Here is a 21,576-nt window from a genome sequence, read left to right on the forward strand (position 1 = left end):
GGGAAGGGTCCAAGGGATGTCATAAGGACAGGGGGGAAATGACAGGAAAGCAGAAAGTCAAGGAAGAGAATGAGAAGCAGATGAGAGCTTCCCAAAAAGGAAGGAAAGATGGCTTACAGAAGGGAATTGTGTGCTGGAAACCGCAGGTAGTGAGAAAGCAGGGAAGGAGGTTGGAATCACAAGTCTGCCTTCCAGGGACGGTGTGGTGTGACCTAAGTGGTCAAAGTGTCCTCAGTTCTTGGTTCCTGGTGGAAAGCAGCTTCTTAACACTGGCCTAAGGGCATTTACTGTTCCAGATAAACTCTGGAAAGTCACGCTGGAGGTCTCTGAGGGGATACAAAAGTGAGTAAGACCTTGCCCTGACTCCAGGGGTTCACCGGAAAGCTCCAAACATAATTACAAAGTCACTTGTTAGGGTCATTGGAGCACAGAGAAGGGAGTGCTTACCTCTGCCTGGGAGCTCAGGGCTTAGGAAAACAGTTAAAGGACAGGAAGAACCTGTTAGAAAAGCCTTGTAGGAGTTTTCAAGACAAAGAGAAAAGTTCTGGTGTTGGCTCCAAAGAGTCTATCTAATTTAAGGAGATGGAGACAAAGAGTTCTGTGGCCACACAGAGCACACACTGGTCTAGTGGACCTTGATTCTCACTTCTCTCTTCATGGGCAGTAGCTGCCTACCATTGGGACAATAACAGAGTCAGATTAGATGGGGGTTCAGCAATTCCCAGTGCAATATGCAGACCTTTGCACAAAGTCCCATGAGAAAATAAAAAGATGAGTCTTCACTAGGCCTTGGAGGATGGGGGAGGTGAACTTAGAGGTGAAAGTGGAATTTCGAGGACAACCATAAGTGAACAAGATTAATGATTTTTTTTTTCTTTATTTTCCAGGAGTATGAGGATAGGGAGGGGTCCATTAAGGGAGACCTATGCATAAAATGCCTGGCACCTGGAAGAGTGCTGCAGAGACCCTCCCAAAGGGACCCTACTAAGTTACTCCTCCCATTCTATAGCTTCAGAGAAGCATCAGGCTCCCTCTTTGGCTGAGTTATCATGCCTCCAATGCCCCTAAGCCCTTCCAGTCCCTGGACATATGAGAAAACATTGAAATAAAGCCAGTGCCCTTGGTCTAAGTAGATCACACCTTCCTTTGTTGATAGAAAAATGAACATGAGGAACAGGGAAGACACATGTAATAAAATATTGGGAAAGTAGCCTCCTAGCCTACAGTAAACTCTCAGGTCATTTTCAGAGTAAGGCTATTTAGGAAGGCGCCTATGTCACAGCTTGGCACTCCCTTTCTAGAAGTAGGAGCCATATAGTGTGTGTGGGAGGGAGTTTGGCCAGGTGGGTCATGTCAGTACCATAATGCAGGACATGTTAGGAAACAGTCTGGGTTTAGGTCTTGGCAAAAAGGGCTCTTAACTAAATCATTAGGAGTTGTCCTGGTATGCAGGTGGGGAGAAGGAGTAATGGGGAATACATATCCTGCGGTAAAATATGCATGACAACAAGTACAAAGTTTATCCCTCGGTCTTGAAATATGGCCTATGTAATGAACATAGAGGGTATTATGCTAAGTGAAATGAGTCAGACAGAGAAAGACATACCATTTAATTTCATTTTTATGCAGAATCTAAAAAACAAAACAAACAAATAAACAAAAAGCAGCACCAGACCTATAAATACAGAGAACTGGGGCACCTAGGTGGCTCAGTTGGTTAAACATCCAACTCTTGATTTCAGCTCAGGTCATGATCTCACTGTTCTTGAGATGGAGCCCCATGTCCAGCTCTGTGCTGACAGTGAGGAGCCTGCTTGGAATTCTCTCTCTCTGACCACCGCCCCCCCTTTCAAACTAAATAAACATTAAAAAAATAAATGCAGAGGACAAACTGATGGTTTCTGCTGGGGAGGTGGGGTTTCTAGGGGGATGGGCAAAATGGGCTTCCAGTTATGGAATGAATAAATCATGTGGATTGAATAAAAGGTACAGCATAGGGAATATAGTCAAAAGTATTGTAATAGCATTGTATGGTGACAGGTGATAGCTATCATTGTGGTGGGTGTAGTATATAACCTTTTGAGTTGTTGAATCACTATGTTTTACACTCGAAACTAATGTAACATTGTGTGTCAACTATACTCGAATTCATAAATAGACAAACAGACCTGTGCATCTCAGTCAGTTAAGCTTTAGACTTCAGCTCAGGTCATGATCTCACTGTTTGTGAGTTCTCCAGGGGCTCTGTGCTGACAGCCAAGAGCCTGCTTGGGATCTTCTGACTCCCTCTCTGTGACCCTCCCCCACTCACACTGGCTCTCCCTCTCAAAATGAAGTATACATTAAAAAAATGAAAACAAACAAAATGTGGCCTGTGTAGTTGCTTGCGAACTCTCCTTTTTTGATTAGAATCATGTTCTGCTTTTCAAATATCCTCTACTTTCCACTTCACTCCTTGTGGACTTGAAAGCATCTAAGTTACAAGTAACACAGAAGGGACTGCCTTACATTAATGAATACATGAATAAGTGTTATAAAATGGACTACTGACTCATGGTAGGCAAAAAGCAGAACTTTTCAAAACATTTTTTTTTTGAACATTGAACTACTCAGTGGTAAATGTTTACTTGAGGAAGGTTTAAGGGAAAAAAGCCATTAGCTCAGATGACCAAGTGAATAAAAAATGTATGTTATCACTGAAAGAACCCACAGTTACAAATGTACGAGGTGAATTTACTTCTCCCTCAAAGAGGAACCATAAAAAGTATAGCCTAATTTCCTTACCATCCTTACAAGCATAGATATGCCAACAATTCTGGGAAATGACCTGCTTTCGGGCCATTACTCTTCAGGACATACTTTCATACAACATTATAAAATTTAGCGTCATTCCCTAAGCTACATGTGTTATTTAATATTGGGGTGGATTTTTTTTTTTTTTACATGAGAGCAGAAACAAATGTCTATATAGAATAAGAGACACTCATGTCCGGTATCGGTTGAATTAGAGGAGCAAAGCTGGCACTCTAAATGAAAATTATTCTCACTAGCTGTCTCCTAAATCTATCACCTGGAAATGGAGCCTGATCCATGGCCATCTTCAGAGAATTATCCCTCACTCTGGGGCAAATGTACACTAGGAGAGTTCAGGAATCTCTGTCACCCAAAACTCTGAGCCAGATCAAGAGGAGCAGGGGTAAGGTGATTGGTGAAAATATGCACCTGAGGCAGGTGAAGTGTAGTGGAAAGAACATCGACCTCAGACTCAGAGCAGACCTGGGTTTCTGTGGTGCCCAAGCTACATTACTTTAGGCAGGTGATTTAACCTCACCCAGAACCTCAGTTTCTTCAGTATGAAATTATCACTACACTCTCAAAACTTTTAAGAAACAAAATGAAGGGGGCACCTGGGTGGCTCCGTCGGTTAAGCATCTGACTTTGGCTCAGGTCATGATCTCACGGTTCCTGGGTTTGAGCCCCACATCGGGCTCTGCACTGACAGCTGTGGAGTCTGCTCAGGATTTTGTCTCTCTCTCTCTCTCTGCCCCCCGACCAAGATAAAATTAAAAAAAAAAAAAAAAAAGAAAATGAAGTTATCCTCTAAGTTCAAAAGGAAGAGGTGAGACTATGGTTGACTTGAAGTTTAGCATTGAAGGGTTCAAACCACTCGGAATCTCTACTATTTTTGAGAGGAATAATGAAGTCTACGAGCAGAGTACCCTTGGAACTATGGATGAAACAATTTGATGGCAAACATAAGACTACAAGACTGGTTGTCCCATTTGTAGCAAAGATGACACTCTCACCCGGGACACAAAGCTTCTTTGCCATGTTTTGCTGAGATTCCACCAAGTTGTGTAAGGGTGGGGGCTCTCTTGTATTTCTGTGTATCTCTCACGGTGGTTAACCCCAGTGCCATTCTGCCATCGCTTACCACTGATTGCCCATTCGCTGATCAAGAGAAGAGGGAGATGGGAGATTATGAAAGAGAGATGGTGGGGCAAGAGTTTGGAAGGAATAAAAGAATTAATCACCAAAGGAAGTCATGCTGCTTCATGGGATTATTGTTTCTAACTCATAAAAGTTGCTTTCTCTGTATTTTCTGATTATCATTATCAACACAAGGGAACAACTACTCCTTCAGTCAGGTTATTTATAGGTGGCTGACCTTTCTGTTGAAGTCCATGACCCTCTAAATGCTTCATGCTTGGGTTATTACAGTGGGGTGACTTACCCTACCTATCTTAAACTAAGGGCATCCTGACAACCTGACTCTGCCCTCTCTTCTTTTTAGAGTTTGTGTAGCCCGAGAAGATTCCTGTTCCCTGCTTTTCTCAAGTTCTCACTGGTTATGATGTTGGCTTCTCTTACTGAGCCAGAGGTAAAGGTCTTGGTGCCTTCTAAAGGCTGTCCTTGTGCCTCCAAAGGTAGCTGGTATAACTTTAGAGTTGAGAGACCTCAGGCCTGGAGCATAATGTCCCAGACACCCATAGCCTGAAAGCAACCACAAGTTCATGGGATCGAGGAAGCGAAGTTATCTGCTACTCTTTTCTTGGAAAAGTGACTGAATACTATACAAGAAGGCAAAAGGGGATTACAGTTATTATCCCCTGCTTTTTGAAAATCCACATCAGGACACTTCTTTTATGAAAGATCTACATTAGTACCTGTTTCTGCTAACCAAAGGCAATCCGAAGAGGATTTTCACATTTACCAGCTACTGTTGAGGCAGCAGCACCCCCAGCAGTGATATGACGTCACCAAGCTCCTTCCCCAGGGACCACACTCAGCATGTCAGCATCAAGGTGCTATAGCTTGCAACTGTACCTGTGAGCACCTGTGCTTTAGCTCCATTTATTTTGTGCATCCATTAGCAGGACATGTCCTAAAGTATCCGAAGAGACTAAGAAAGGTTCTTTTGGGAGTCTGGGAGTGTTCCAACACTTTCCCATGTAAATTATTAATTTATTCATTATTTAATTTAATAATTTATTATTAATTGCTTCTTTGTGCCATTTGGTTGATGAAAGTTTTCATAGGAATGCACTACTTTCAAATGGCAGGGGAAACCTGTATTGGCCAGTATCCACTTTCGCAGGCAATCTCAAGGAGATGTCTAACAGGGGCTCCTTTAGGTCAATGCTTTCATAGTATAGTCTTTGGCTCCATTTGTATCAGATTCATCTGGGAATGCTGTATGCAGATTCCTGGCATTTTTTCTTTGACCTAATGAATCAATATCTCTTGGGTTATATGAACATTTAAAGAAAAAAAATCTTGAACGTTGTTATCAGGTTGTTTCCAGAAGCAGATACATGCTATTGAAAATGAAAAGAACTGACCCTCTGCCTTCTTGGTCAACTGGTGGCCCTGTGTTTTCAGATTTCCCCTAGCCTTGTGGCCTTTAACATATAAAGTCCACAATATTGCCTACTCCTTCCTCAAGTGCTGCCTCACCCCTGTCTCAGGCTGAGGATCCCTCCCAATCCCAGCACCCTAGTGTTAAGAGTTTGTAGGAGCAGGAAGGTAGGAAGGATTGCGAGGAACCATTTCCAGAAGAGACAAATAAGAACCATCTCCAATGGCCCAAAAAGAGGAATGACATGTATTGGTTTGAGAAGTCCCATGACAGCCATCTCAGATCCTAGTTACCACCTTCCTTCTCCATCCTGACAGTAGCTGGGCCTGGTAAATTGGCTGGCCATCAGAACACCATTTCTTTTATCAGATCTCTTAATTATTCAATCAGAGTTGTCCTTTTAAAAATATTTGTATTAGGGGCGCCTGGGTGGCGCAGTCGGTTAAGCGTCCGACTTCAGCCAGGTCACGATCTCGCGGTCCGTGAGTTCGAGCCCCGCGTCAGGCTCTGGGCTGATGGCTCGGAGCCTGGAGCCTGTTTCCGATTCTGTGTCTCTCTCTCTCTCTGCCCCTCCCCCGTTCATGCTCTGTCTCTCTGTCCCAAAAATAAATAAATAAAAAAAAGTTGAAAAAAAAAATTAAAAAAAAAATATTTGTATCGGAGAGCATCTTGTTTTTCATCCCTATGGAGGAAAATTCTGGTACCTCTGAGAAAAAGCCTGAACTTGTAGCAGGGCCTGGCCTCTCTGCAGATTAAGCAGTAAAAGCCCATTGTATTTGCTTGTCTGTCCTGGACCAGAGAAGGCAGGACTGAAATAGGAAGAGAAACCCTGGGATGCAGAGAGGCCCAAAATCTTTGTACAAAAATACGTAACCCTGCTTTTCTTAAAGAGCTAAAGGAAGGAAAAGCCATATCCGTGTGTCTCAGCCCTGAAATGTGAGAGACAAGGCACGTGCCCTCAATTCAATTAACGTTTGAATTCTAAGAACTGTAACAACATCCAAATATACAGAGTTTATAAAATATTATAGACTGAGTGAGGGCTGATGGCTAGGAAAGGTGGACGGATCTTCCGCCACGGGCGCCGGGCCCAGTAGTCGCGCGGGTCGGCTGGGAGCGCGTTTGCAGGGCCCGTTGCGCGCGGAGGATGCGCATACTTCTCGGTCCTGGTTCACTGCCTCAGGTGCCTCAGCCCCCAGCTCAACTTTTCCTGGACAACCCCGCAGCTCTCCCGCCGCCGCCGCCTCCAGCTTCCCCTCCCCTTGGCATTGCTTGGCTTTTACTTTGCGCAGCTTCTTTTCTTGGCGGGCTGGTTGCTGGGAGGTGCAGTGGGCAGTGGCGGCTCCCGCTGCGAAGCTGGGGGAGGAGAGGGGCCCCGGCCAGCCACGGAAGGCGGCGAGAGTCGCTCGCTTCTGTGAGTTCTGCCGGTGGGGGGCCGAGGAAGGCTGTCGACCAGGAGAAGGCCGAGGTTGAGGAGGCCGGGGAGGGGTGATGATGGTGTTAAATGTGGCCGCGCAGCTCCCCGGGGAGCTGCCTGAAAGGAGAGTGCGCTCACCAGCTGACAGCGCGTGCTCCGCTCCAGACGCTCCGCACCGCGGCCAGGAGCCTCTGCCAGCCCCTCTATTGTCAACCGTTCTCTAATTAAGAAACACTCACATTACGGCAAACCACCCCCACGCTTCTTGGTTCCTGTCCTTTTCTTTATCTTCCCCCGACTACTCTCCTCCCCTGCCTCTCCCCTGCGTCCCGGGATTTAACCCATTCTCCGCTCCGTTCGCCTGTTCTTGTTAGAGGCCTAGCGGAAGGGAAGCTACCTCAGAGGTTGGCGTCTGGGACTCTGCTCAGCCCAGGGGTGAGGGTGTCTGGTCAGAGTCGAGTCCAAAACAGCGAGGCAACTTAAGCTTTTATTGCATGCCCACCAACCCCTTCTCCCCCAACCGCCCACCCCTTCTCACAAAACCAATGGCGAATAATTTAACTACTAGAGGTCATCTTCAACTTTCACCAGTACTTGCCGGTTTTTCCTGATTGCAATTGACAAGTCGAGATTGCAATTGACAAGTGTGTCTGCTACGTTCGTTTCCAGTTCTATCTGGGGTTTGAAGCTGCCACCACCAAGTTGATCATCTCTTCTTGAACTTTCAAATGAGCAGAGGAGAGAAATAATCCCAAGATATCCTTTGATAAAAGATCGCTTACTTCGTTCAGGTTTCAATCTCTAAAATCAATTGAAAGGCCTAATGAAAGCATTGGTCCTGCATTAGTTAAGATTAAGGAAACCTACACCCCCCCCCCCCCGCTTTTCTTCTTGTTACGCTGGACCCCCAGTTAACAGTGTCCCGTAGAGAACATATTTAAACTTGCCAGTTGCCAAAAATAATCTTTCTTCAGCTTTCTGTGAAATCAAGTAAGTTTCCCCAAGGGTGGCGAGCCAAAACCCTTCACGAATAAAAGTGGTGGGACAGAAGAAGGCAAAGAGGGGGTATAAAACAAGCCGCTTAAAGCACATAAAACTCTAGAAAGCACCAAGCAGTGTTGCAAAAGACTAACCCGATTTATCTATCTTCATTACTTTAAGAAATGCTGCCTCTTTGTTTGTTTGGGTGATATTAAGCATGCTTAACTTGCACACATAGTTGATTCCTTTGCTAGTATCTTGGATACTTGGATCTGACTTTGGAAGGTAGAAGCTAATTGCTAATAATGGAGAGAAAGGAACCAGTCAGCATGGCAGGAGTGGTCTGGCATATGGGGAATGAGCGCTCAGAAATACTCAATATTCAAGTTTCCAAAATATTAATGAGATTATAGCAACCTGCAGCTATATGTTACAGCTTGTTAATGGAGTGTAAGAGAGCGAGCTGCCAAACGTTTGTTATGCAAACTCCATAGCAGAACCCTAAAATGGAAATGTGATTGTACATCTCTTTCAAAGAAATGCCAGCATAAAAAGAAAGAAAGAGATAGAATGAAGGAAAGAAAAAAGGCCAAAGTCCTCATTTGAACTTTGAGCACTTAATTTACACAAAGTGATTTGGCTTTTTGTGCACTTGATGAGTTAGAAGAATACATCCTCACTTTTCAATGAGTGTGATATAGAATTTCCAATCTAAAATTGTCTTGTGGCTGTTTTCTCTTGAGGAGAAATTTAAAGTGACTTTCTTAAATGAAATTGGCATCATCCCTAATTCAGACACAATGCCCCTGGCATTTAAAAGTCCAAATTATCTATTTTTGTGGTGCAAGACTAAACCCTCAACATTTGCATAGCTGTTAACTCCTTTCCACGGATTTTCTTAGAAGAAAAAAAAAATCTGTGGGTACATTGACCTAGTGGATGGGAGTCATAAGATCCAGTTCTGCATATTGACACTTCATGACTGTGTAATTTTGGGGCAAGTTAGGGGCAGTGTTTTTTTCATATATAAAAGATGGGAAGGAAGATACTCTTGATGACATTTCTGTTTTGAAATTTCTATAAGACCATGAAAATGAAAATAACTTTGGAAGGTTTTTCTTTTCCTGGTTAACACAAAATGAACATAGATGGTTTTGAAAAATGAAATAAAGATCACTTTCTTTGAGAAAAAAGACTCACAACTTTAATTTTTCTCCATCCTGCCCTTACACTACTCAGATTCATAACAGGTAAAAGAATTCTAGGTCATCTTCTCTCTCTCTCTCTCTCTCTCTCTCTCTCTCTCTCTCTCTCCACACATGTACACAAACATACCAAGCCACATAACTGAAACTATGTGTGCACTCATCCTGCAAAGTTGCTGTGTGTCCCTGCCTGTTGAGTTTGCTTTTTGAGAGCGAAGTGGAAATGTGTTAGAAGCAATCGCTTGATTTATTCAGCAGCCTGAAGATTCCTGATGTTTATCGTGAGCACGGCAAACTCGGGGGTGCAAAAGGTTATCTAAGGGACAGGTGCATTGTTTCTGCCCCTGGAAAGTGTCAGGAGCTGCCGCTCACCTCTCAAAGAGCTGGCGGAGGCTCTCCGCTTCCCTGAAGCTTCGGCTTCAGCTGAAAGTCATTGAAACCCAGGTAGTCAGTCAAATGCTGGTTCCACATTTCCCTCCCCAAGACCAGAACTGCGCTCCTTCGCGCATTACTCTTCCTGCGAAACTAGTTTGTGGCGTTCTCCTCTTTTCAAGGTTGTGGGGGGAGATGATGATGCGGGACCGATTAAATTAGCCTCTCTGGCTCTCCTTCCCCAACACCCGCTTTCTTGTTCTCACAATTTGTTATCCTAATGAAGACACAAAATCTAAAGGATTTGGCTTAAAATCAACTTTCTCAAATTCAGCGATGTTTATCCAGTGGAACGTCGCCCAATCTTTAGTAAATAGTTCTACTCTCACGTTTGCCGAATACATTTTTAAAATTCGTCTTTCTACCACCTCCGCACACGCACTATATTAGCGTTGTCAAAATCTTTGATCCTGACACCCAGAATAGGCTTTTCCGTAGCGAGGACCCTGAGGTGAGAGTGAGCGTACTGTTTAGTTTCTGCACCTGACTCAGAAATATAAACATTTCTACAGAGGAATTGATTCAGAAAGACAAAATAAAACCAAACACTATCTTCTTTAGTGGAATAAGCAGAATTGTTTGGGAAAAGCGTAGAGGGCAACAATTTCCTAGGACAGCTGAAAGCTTTCCACTTTTGAAAGAACCCCATCCCCTTTCCCCTGAAGCTTTCCCTCTCCTCCCCACCATTTTGTCCTCTCTACTCCTCACCTTCTACACACCCTATTACCACCCACCCCCCCATCAAAGGAAACAGAGGGAGGGAGGAGAGGGGAGAAGGGCTGGGGAGGGAGAAATTGGGGAAGTTTGCACTGTGTTTTTGACCTATGGCAAAAGTTTTCAACTCGGCTAAAGTTTTTATGAAGTGGAAATAGGTTATTATGGTAGAGTACTGATGAGATCTTAGGGGACCTGAAGCAGGTGCCTCCCCTTGCAGAGGTGGTTGGGGCCAGGAGTGAGGAAGACTGGAAAGATCCTGGCTATCCAAGAGGCAAAAGGGTTGCAAATTTGGGGGAAAATTTTACCTTACAATTTAATTACTGACTTGATCACTTTTCTATGTAGGGTTTCTGGTACCACTTGAAGCGCAATGTCCATAACAGAATTTTCCTTCAAAACTCTAGATTCGCATCTAGTAGACTAACTCTTCAAGATCATTTAAAAACTGTTTTTAATGTTTACATCAGAACGGAATAAGTGACAAGTAAAGGTTATTTTCACGTTTATTTTTAACATTTGCAAAAGAAAATACATAAAACAATGGCAGTTGGCTTTGCTAAATTAAAATAAAATGATCTCGAGTAGAAAACGTAAAAAAATGAATCAAGATAAGTAGAAATGGTAGCAAACAATCAATAATAAATAAGTTTTCTAACATTAACAAAGCAAAATATAATTGACCAAATGCTTTGACACTACTGGATTTTTTTTTAATTTTAATTTTTTAAACAAACATTTGCAAAGAGCTTAAAGGAATATAAGTGGCCGTGTCTAAAACAACAACAACAACAACACAAAACTGGTCTGCAATTGGCAGCTGAGTTTGTCCTGGAGCCGCGGCAGGAGCGGCTGATAAAGTGCGTGCGCCGTTTCCTAAAAGACGCCAACATTATCGCGATCCGATATACATACTGGGTATGTTTATACAATATATAAACCTAAGCGTTCCCTGTTTTCTAACCGTTCCATAGCCACAAGTTATTCACTTTGGAGCCATCAACTTTGCGTTTCATGATGTATTTTGAGACGACACTTCGGAATACTAACTCTCCCACACGTTGAGTGCGGGCAACACACAGGGATGGATGCCCAGGGCATAAAATAAATTAAAACACAAACCAGCGACAGAGAAGAAAATGCGACGTTTTAGCAGCGTATTGGCAGCAGGGAACTAGAATAATGATGCCATATTTGGGTACATACAATTATACCTTATCTATCTACAGGGGGAGAGGAAGGTGGGAGAAAAGAACACAACTTTAACACCAAGTTTTCATCAAACAATGTGGACCCGAGGAAGTTTGGAATAGCGGCGGCTTTTGCAAACCATCAAATATAGCTGCCATATGAAGCCAAGTCGTTGCTAAACAACGACCATCGCAGAGCAAAAATTAAAAGGGTGCGGGGATCTTTAACGGCGGGGCTTCCCGCGCATTGGGAAAGGGCGATTTTGTTTCTGTCTCAGTTTTCAGGGTTTCTGTCAGCTTCCTAACTTGCCTCATCTGAGTCACTGTAATGGGAATGGGGGGAAAACTCCCCGTCGCTTCTGTGGGACCGGGGCGAAGTTTTGCTACTCTCCTCCTGCACTGGCTGCAGGATGCCCCCGGGCAGCGAAGGCGACAGGTTCTTTTGCGCCATCATCGCCGTCAGGGCGCTGTCCTCGAAAGTCGAGAAGTGCAGAGCGTCCAGCTGCACCGAATATCCTCCCGCGGAGGCCGGGGCGGAAAAGCGAGTCCGGCAGTTTCCGGGCGCCGTCGGCCGGGGGCCCCCTCCCGAGGCGGGCTGGGCCCCCGCAGCGGTCGCGGTGCCCGCGCCGCCCTCGTAGGGGGCGGCGGCGCGAAGATGGTGATGGTCGCTCTTGCAAGACGCTGGCGGCGGCGGTGGCTGCTCCCCGCCGCTGGGTGTTTGTAGCAGCTCGGACAAGGCGTTGATGTAGATCTGGGCCATCTGCAGGGTCTCATACTTGGACAGCTTCTTGTCGTTGTTGAAGGACGGGATAACATTGCGCAGCTGGTCGAAGGCGTGGTTCAGCCCGTGCATCCTGCGTCGCTCCCTGGCGTTGGCCGCCAGCCGCCTTTGCTTCTGCACCCCATTCACCTGTTTGCTGGAAGGGGCGCGCTGGCGGCTGCAGCTCAGCTCGTCTACCACCACCCCGCCTTTCAGCTTGCACAGCTGTTCCCGCACTTTCACTGGCCCGGGACTCTTGCTGCTGCCGCCGCCGCCGCCGCCGCCGCTCCTCCTCACGAGCTCCCCCCGGCTGTCCGCCTCCTCCCGGGGCGCCGCAGCCTCGGAGGCACCCAGCTCCGGGGAATGCAGCAAGTACTGGGCGGCGCGTGCCGTACAGATGCCCTGCAAAGTAGGAGCCAGCCAGGCGCGTGGGTCGGTGCTGTCCAGGAGGGACAGCTCGGCCGGGTACACGGGATGCTCTCTTGCCTGCAGGGTCGCAGGTGGCTGCGGCAGCGGCGGCTGCGGCAGGTGGTGCGGCTGGGGATGGCGATGGTGGTCCCCCAACTCCTTCACTTCAGCCCACTCCTCTGCGTGCAGCAGGCGGGACATTGCACTTCAGAGAGTCGGAGGCGCAGGGTCGGAGGAGGTACTGGCAAACCAGCCCAACGGCAACAAAAACCCTTCCTGGGTCTCTACTGCAATGTCTTATTTTTTTCCCCTCCTCGACCCTCCCCCACCCAAACGGAGATCACACACCAGGTCGCGTGCAACGAACCTTCTCCGGTTGCTGAAGGCGCTGCGCCCCTTTAAAAAGCGGCACGCGCCACTGTGTCTCCCCTCCACCCCCCGCTCCTCTCCCAGCCCCCTCCTCGCGCCGGTCGCGTGTCTGCTCAGCCAATGGAGGGCGCCGGCAGGCGCGTGCGAGCAGCCAATCAAAGAGTTTTTACACCCGGAGAAAAGTTCCTACGTACGGAGGACTAAGGCGCCCGCTCGAGGTTGTAGTCTCCCCCCCCCACCCCATTCTTCTACCCTCTTTTAAGTTACTCAAATTCATATGTTAATTGAGGGCTGTAATTCGACTCCGGTGTGGTGTCACCGCTCCAAAAGCGGGGGTGCGTGAGCGGACGCGGAGCGCACTCTGGGCTGCAGCCCGAGCCAGGCTGGACGCGCCGGGCGCTAGGAGGGCAGCCGCCTGCCCTTTGCTGCCTCCAAGCTAGGACCGCAGCTTCCACCGTGTGTACCCAAACATTTACAGCCTCTCACGTAGATCATACTGTATGTATGTGTATTTAAATCTTTCACAATACATGTTCATAGATATATAATTGCATAGATACGATTGCTGAGACCCATCATTTAGAGTCAATGTTAGAATGAAAAAAAAAAACACATCAAATCCATAACTGTCTCACAGTACGCTTCTTAATTTTCATCTGTCGCTTCAGATCGACTTTATGTAATCTGGCAAAGTAGTGGTACAGTAATAGAATGCACTAAACTCCAGATCCCCTAATCCTCTCGGTCCCCTTTTCCTAGCACCCTGCGGCCAACTAGGGTTGTAATCTGCAGAAAACTCTCTGCTCAGTGGTTGTAGGGCAGGGATATTTTATAGTTTCAACGCCCACAGCGGGACTCCTCACGAAATGCGGAGGAAGGGGAGAGTGTCCAAAGAAAAGTGAAAGGCGCCTGCGTTTCCTGCAATTCGGAACCCTTTCAAGGTACAGAAGCCTGGAGTTAACCTACCCTTCTGCTTCAGGAGCCCTGGGTTTAATACTGCACATGGCTTCCCCGGCAAACACTCAGAAAACCACAGCCTGACCCACTTCACGCCCTCCTACGTTTAGTTCGAGGGGCTCTCCGCAACATCCCCTATCCTCAACCCCAACCCCACCATCACCGCCGCCACCCAGAGAGCTAACCCCGGGGAGGTCCTGGGCGGGTCTGGGACGCCGTCTCCCAGGTGAGCTCCTTCCACCCGCTGGTTAGCCCCTGCCTCTGGAGTTCACAACGGAAAGCCAATCAGAAACTCCCTGATCCTGGATCCGCCCCGGCGTGTGCCTCACGCGCCACACCTTGGGGCGCTTTCCTGCAGGGTCCTTGGGGCGCAGTGGTGGGACGCTACCGCGGGTGCTAGTGCTGCTTTCTTCCTTAGCGATGGCTGTCATTGCAAAGGAGTTTCATCCTCTAGAAAACATGGTGGGAGAAAGAGAAAAAAGAAAGGCACCGGAGAGAGCACCCTGGAACCTGTTTTTGCAGTGCCTAGAAATGACTGAAAGTTGTACTTGCTAGTATTCACAGGGACTTACTTCACAGATCTAACCTACGATTTAGACCTCTTTGGACAGAAGAACTTCTGGGACTGGACTGGATTAATTCACACTAATGCACACACACACACACACACACACACACACACGCACGCACGCACTGTATTCTGCTTCCATTTTCTATACTTTATACCACATACCGTATTCCACCCTTCTATGCCTTGTATATCTTTGTGAAGATTACTTATATCTGTATCTATCCCCATAAAGGTAAGGGTAGAATAGAGTGCTAATTCTTTCTGTTTTTCCTTCAACCTTGTCTATTTGCTGGTGTGTAGGGATAGTCCTGGGCCTTCTGACCTTAAAAGCCAGAATGGTCAGAGCTGGTTTCTTAGGTAAATGTTTAGGTTCTGCCAAAATAAATAAGCTAAATAAGATATGCAGAAATAAAAGCAAAAACAGAAAGACCCAAACTTAATCTGAAAACTGTTGATGAGAATAAAGAAAAAGTGAAAAGGAAAAGTCATCTAGCATCATTTTTTGGGGAGAAAATTATCCAAGTTTTGGTGATTGGATTACTACCGGGACCAACTAATGATGCTTTTTCCACAAATAGTGCTACTATGTAAAATGTGCCACTTCAAAAAAATAATTGCTAATAGCTGTGGGTGCTAAAATACAACTTTGAGAAAAATGATTAACCATCTTCTATGTATGTATGGTAGTGTAAGCAGCTGGAGCCTGAAAGTTTCACTTATTAATATTGCATTTTATTTCTCACAACTGTATTGGCTGACAGTTACTCCTTCCACATAATGTCACTGCCCAATGTGTAGGATACCCCAGTTTTCCTTGGGCATGCATCATCCAGACTTTCAGTCTGCGCTTTCAATTTGACTGCATGTTGCCAAATATTCATTTTCCTCTGAACTTAAACAATTTTATGGGCTGTAGCCAAATATTTGTTGGATACATGGAATATTGATCCTGATTTACTAGCTTTATAAATGATTATTAGCAATATTACTTCTTTGAGGCTAGCTTCAATTTTTAGGTTAGTAAATCAGAGTGTCCTAATAATGTGAGGGACAGTAAGATTTTTTTTTTTAATACTTTGTGGTGAAATACATTCTTTTGTGCTTAGAGTAAACAGAAAACTATTTTCTTTCCCATCCCTGCTCTTTCTTTCTTTCTATTGGGTGGGGCTGAGGAAGGTAGGCATCTGAGCTGGGGAAGGGAACACAGGGCCCAGTGCATGGGAGCTGGAGCCTGAGTTGTGTGAGCAGTGTGCCCCCGCAGAGGGTGTGTGGCATATCATGTTAATCATCAGGTAAGGTGAGTGTCTGCAGGGGCTGGATGGTAGCACAGCAGCAGAATGTAGAGAATGGTGGTTTAGGCAGAAAGAGGAGGGCTTCTGGGTGCATGGATAGCTGGATTAGTGACATAAGGAAGGATTAATGAAAAAAGTCAATATGTGAGGACAGAGTAAGGTGTCTCACTGTCACAGAAAAGAGTTTCAAGTATAGAAATGCAGAAAGCTGTACTGTTAGATTCAAATTGAAAATTTGCATATGAGTGTATGGCTTTCATTATGCATAAATAGATGATATCGAAATAAGCAGATATAAATATGAGGGGTGTGTGTTTGTACCAACAAACATATATTCTCTACTTCTCTTCATTTTCAGGGCTTGAGATCAGTAGATCTTGAGATCAACTAGAGCATATCTAGTTCTCAGATTTTAGTTTTCAAATAAGAGTGTCCACTAACAAGAACCAAACTTCTTGGGAGAATGGGCTGATTCCAAGAATGGGGCAGAAAAAATACAAGATGAATATAAAACATCTTGTGTCAGAAATAAGGAAGTACTCAAAGTATATGGCGTCATGTCAAAAGACCACAGAAGCCTGCTTGAAGAGGCTTCCACTGACAAAATATAGGTCTACTTGAGCATCAAAGTATGTAATGATAGCAACAGATTATCTACTATTGAGAAATAAAGGAATCTATGAATCCTTAGTAATATAACAGAATAAATGAATACATTGAAGTTTTGATGAAAACTTAGTCACAAAATATGTGTTGATTACAAATGAAAGAAGACTGACTCTACTACCATGGAGAACTATGGCAGACACCAACTTAATCAAGTATCAAAGTTAATACCACCAACAACAGGTAAATCAAATTTGCGTGCCATTTGTTATGATATTCCTGCCAAAGATGCATATCCTGAATCCAAGTAAGAGAGAATATCAAACCAATCCAAACTGAGATACTGTCTAGAAAATAGCCAGTCTATAATTTTTAAAAATATTAGGGCACCTGGGTGGCTCAATCTGTTAAGCTTCTGACTCTTGATTTCGGCTCAGATCATGATCTCCCAGATCGGATGGCGGGATCGAGCCCCGTAGCAGGCTCCTGTGCAGAGCCTGCTTAGGATTCTCTCTCTCCCTCTCTCTCTGCTCCCCACCCCCTTTCTGTCTCTCTCAAAATAAATAAGTAAACTTTAAAGTAAAAAAAAGCATCAGGGCCATGAAAAGAAAAATCTCTCAGGAACTATTCTAGACTAGAGGAAAATAGAGATGTGGTAATAAATCTGATGCCTGATTCTGTGCTGTCTTCTTTTCTAATAAAGAGCGTCATTGGGATAACTGAGAAAACTTGAGTAGTATGTGAGAAATAGATAGTAGCCATGTTAACTTCCTGATTTTTGATGGTTTTGTTATGGTTGTGTAAAAGAAGAGAAGGTTCTCCTTTTTAGGGAGTACTCACTAAAGTATTTGGGGATAACGGAGCAGCTTACTCCCCAGTGGCTTAGTAAAAAAGCTCCTTTGTACTGTGCTTCCAACTGTCTCTTTTTTTTTTTTTTTTTCTTTTCTTTCTTCTGCAACTCTCTGGAAAGTTTGAGTTTGTCTCTAATAAAAAGTAAAAAAAAAAAAAACAAGCAAAATTAATATGTATATTTGCTTTGTTCTTGTCTAGAGTTACTAATTCATGTCAATCCAAGCATTATGCCACAGTGCATTGAGGCCTGTAGTTATTGCTGATGTGCAAATTAAATTGTGCTCTGCCTAGCCACAGCACAGTGTATTTCTAATGGGTTTGAAAATTCTTAGGTTTTAATGACTGTTCCATTCTCAAGAACTCAAAGGATAGTTCTTAAGAGGTGCCAAAAACTGAATATTACTTGAAACCCATTTTTCTTACAGGTTATTTAAAATAAAAATATTCTAGTCATGATGAATTCTCCTAAGCAGTGTTCTGATCAGCTTACAAACATTAAAAAAAAAAAAAAAAAAAGGAATCAATCAAGCAAACAAAAATCCCCAAAATGTATTGTTTTCACCATTGGCTGGCATCTTACCTTAATAATTGGCAATTATGGGAAAGAATTAAGCATTTATCCAGTCATTCTGATATGAATGGTATTTTAGAATAATCAAATAGTCTTATGTTAGTTCATCAGGAAAATTTCTTTTCAAAATACTTCCATCTGATAAAAGTAGAAAAAATGGAAACAATTTTAAAAATCAGCGATTTGAAACTCCTAATAAAAATTTCTATGCAGGTGGGGCTCCTGGGTGGCTCAGTCAGTTAAGCGTCCGAATTCAGCCTAAGTTATGAATTTGCCATTCCCGGGTTCGAGCCCTGCACCAGGCTCTGTGCTGACAGTTCAGAGCCTAGAGCCTGTTTTGGATTCTGTGTCTCCCTCTCTCTCTGCCCCTTCCCCACTCACACTCTGTCTCTCTCAAAAATAAACATTAAAAAAATTTAAAAAATTTTCTATGTAGGCAATCATTAACAATGAAGGAACAATGAGATCAAAGTTTGTTGGGGAATTTTACAATAGAGGGATCCATTTGTCAACGCTTGAACTCAGTCATCAATCTTAGTGGCATCATTTAGAGTAGAAGATGCTAATATTATGTGTTTCCTGGTTTTTCATGAATTATGAAGTACACAGATCTCTATGAAGTATTCTTTAAAAAGGAAAAAGAAGAATCTGAATTTAATTAAACCTTTAAGATAACTTCCTGTTTACAGGAAATATGGGGGATACCATATCAAGTTAAATGACATCACAAGAATGAGAAAAGCCAAACCCCCATCATTTAACATTCTATAGAACAAATGCTCAGTTTCAACAAATGTGTGATATGAAGAAAGAAGGAGGGAGGTAAAGAAGGATTGCTCTTGACTAAGATAGTCTTTTTCTTCAATAGTCATTTACTTATTTTGAGACAGCGAGTGAGTGGGGAAGGGGTAGAGCCTGATGATGAGCTTGACCCCAGGAACCGTGCGATCATGACCTGAGCAGAAATCGAGTCAGATGCTTAACAGACTGAGCCACCCAGTTGCTCCAATTATGATAGTCTTAAGAATATAGTGTCAAAAGCAATGTGTAGACCTTGTTTGGATTCAGATTCAACAGTAAAAGGACTATTGATGAAACATGAATTTGAACTCAGTATTATGCGATACCAATGAGTTATTTTAATTTTTTTCTAGGTCTGATAAAGGCAGTGTGGATATCTAAGAAGCTATTTATGTCTTCAGAAACACACATAGGTGCACATAGGATGAAATAACATGAGGTCCATGATTTCCTTTAAAGTATTTCATCATAATATCAATAATATGAAAAAGAAATAGTGAAGTGAATGCAGAAAAATCTTAATAATTGCTGGATACAGGTGATATAAAGATTCATTAGACTATTAGCTCTACTTGCACATGATAATTTTTATAATAAAGACTTTTTAAATATCCAGTGGCTTCTCACTATGTATTATATCTGAGCCACATAGCTTTAAAATCCCAGTTATCTGGCCCTAACCTATGTTCTAGACTGAGATTTCATTATTCCTTTTGCACTATGTTTATCAAACTCTATTTTAAGGATCATCTATCTGCATGAGAATCACTTGGGATATTTATTTAAAAGGTATGTTCCTGGGCCCCTGTCATATGTACCAAATCAACTTTGTCAAGGGGACCTAGGACTTGTATTTAGATAAGCACTTCAAGGGATTCTTAGACATGTCCCACATTGAGAATTATTTTTCTAGAAGTTTTCCTGTGTTCTATTCAGCTACTTTATATTCCTCAGAACACGTATTGTAATTTCTGTCACCACAAATACAATAATCCCAGACACCTGTTATTCAGTCCTACCTACTAAAGTGTAACCTAAGGTTCAAAGTCTAGATCAGATGCCATCTCCTCTAGGAATTCTTCCCTTGTCATCTCTAGGACCAATGTTTGTCCTCCAGCAAGGAAGTGAAAACATGGTGTCTTTGGTTCACTTCACTAGCAGCTTGTTAGAGAAGTTCAAAGAAGTTTCAAAGTTGCAACTTTGAAATGAATTTTTACCTGAGGTTCATTGACCATCAGGAACTGTCAATTCCTCCATAATTTTACAATATCTGCATTAGTTCTCTATTGCTGTATAATAAATTCCCCAAAACTTAGTGGCTTAAACAATAGACATTTATTATACCACAGTTTGTGGGCAAGAGATTCTGATGCTTCTTAGCTGGATGGTTCTGGCTCAAGGTCTCTCCTGAGGTTTTAGTCAAGATATCAGCTCAGGCTCTAATCTGAAGGTTTGAGTGGGACTAGAGGATCCACCTCCCAGATAGTACATTCACTTGGCTGGAAAGGTAGCACAGGCTGTTGGCAGGCGGCCTCAGTTTCTTGCCATGTGGGTTTCTCCATAGGGCTAAGTGTCCTCTGACACATGAACAACTTGCTTATGTCAGAGGGAGTGATTCAAGGTAGAGAGATTCAGGCTGCACTATGTTCCGGATTTCTATTCCAAAGGCACGCTGTGTCATTTCTAGCATATTCTAGTTACTAGAGGTGAATTACTAAGTCAAGACCACACTTAAGAAGAGAGCAATTAAGCCCTAAATTGAAGGGCTTAATCAAAGAATCAAAGAATTTGTGAGTATATGTTAAAACCACCATATTCCTCTGTTTCATGTTAATTTCTTTGTATCCTTTTGCAAAATTTAATTCCTCATGATTTAACTGAGAAGGGGGAGATATTTTGGTAAAGTGGGAAAATGCAGCAGAATGCTCTAGAAGTTGCATGTGAAGGGTTAGCAATTTAGCAAATTACAAGCAAGGAGAAATTTCATACTTTCTGTTTCTGCAGCAATTTCAATGGCATGCATTTCAAAATTGTATTTGTGAGTCAACCATTTAGACTTTCCACAGAAACCATATTATGATGAGTAATTTGCATTGTATTTCTTTTTTCACATTTTTGCGATATATCTTTTCGTTTCAGTCATACTTGTGAATTTGTTTTTGATTTATATAAGTATATCCTGGGCATTTCTTTAGGGACAGTGGCACACTGGTAAATATATAACATTAGGCTTTCAGAAAAAAAAATGCATGCTTGTATACCTATATAAGTTTATTGTAAATTTTCTTGATATAAAGAGTGTGTAACACACAGTTTATAAATAATAATAAAATATTCAATATTCTTTATTGCAAACTCTATAGTCACTGATTCTCACAGAATGCTTTCACTGATTGTTGCCTTTTTAGTATACAGAACTAACCAGTGGTTTCATTTGATGAAAAAAATAGAGTTATCACATGAATGGTGGTTGGTATTTTTAATTTACTGTTAATGAATAAGATAAAATGAAACAACAATGAGGATGTGTGTTGGAAACACTTGAGAGTTAATTATGTGAGCAACTTCTTTGTTGAATAGATTAATAATTTTCAAATATTGTAAGAATATGTGCTCATTTTTTGTATTATTCATAATATAATGGGTATACACACTGACAAACTTTTAAGCTTAATCTGCATTATTAACATTTCGCTATCACTTTCTTAGGTCTAGAAATCAATAAATCAATAAAAAAACCTTGACATGGGCATTTACCAATTTCTATTGGTGTAAATACTCAAATGAACATTTTTCTTCACCATATCTTTTTTTTTAATTTAATTTTTTATTTCTTAAATTTACATCCAAATTAGTTAGCATATAGTGCAACAGTGATTTCAGGAGTAGATTCCTTAGTGCCCCTTGCCCATTTAGCCCATCCTCCCTCCCACAACCCCTCCAACAACCCTCAGTTTGTTCTCCATATTTATGAGCCTCTTCTGTTTTGTCCCCCTCCCTGTTTTTATATTATTTTTGTTTCCCTTCCCTTATGTTCATCTGTTTTGTCTCTTCAAGTTCTCATATGAGTGAAGTCATATGATATTTGTCT

At 43.1% G+C, this 21,576-nt stretch overlaps 1 protein-coding gene across 1 annotated transcript; it reads right to left on the bottom strand.

The window, feature by feature from the left end:
- Positions 1-10,538: 10,538 nt before the first annotated feature.
- On the bottom strand, positions 10,539-12,850 carry ATOH1 (atonal bHLH transcription factor 1). The gene has a single exon (XM_058719713.1). It carries the CDS (start codon positions 12,665-12,667, stop codon positions 11,600-11,602), a length of 1,068 nt encoding a protein of 355 aa, XP_058575696.1. The 5' UTR covers positions 12,668-12,850; the 3' UTR covers positions 10,539-11,599.
- Between the last annotated feature and the right edge of the window lie 8,726 nt (positions 12,851-21,576).

Source organism: Neofelis nebulosa, chromosome 3, assembly GCF_028018385.1.
Source record: "Neofelis nebulosa isolate mNeoNeb1 chromosome 3, mNeoNeb1.pri, whole genome shotgun sequence".
Taxonomy (NCBI): Eukaryota; Metazoa; Chordata; class Mammalia; order Carnivora; family Felidae; genus Neofelis; species Neofelis nebulosa.

Excerpts from the sequence above, each read along its gene's own strand:
- ATOH1 (XM_058719713.1), bottom strand. The coding sequence starts at position 12,667 with ATGTCCCGCCTGCTGCACGCAGAGGAGTGGGCTGAAGTGAAGGAGTTG.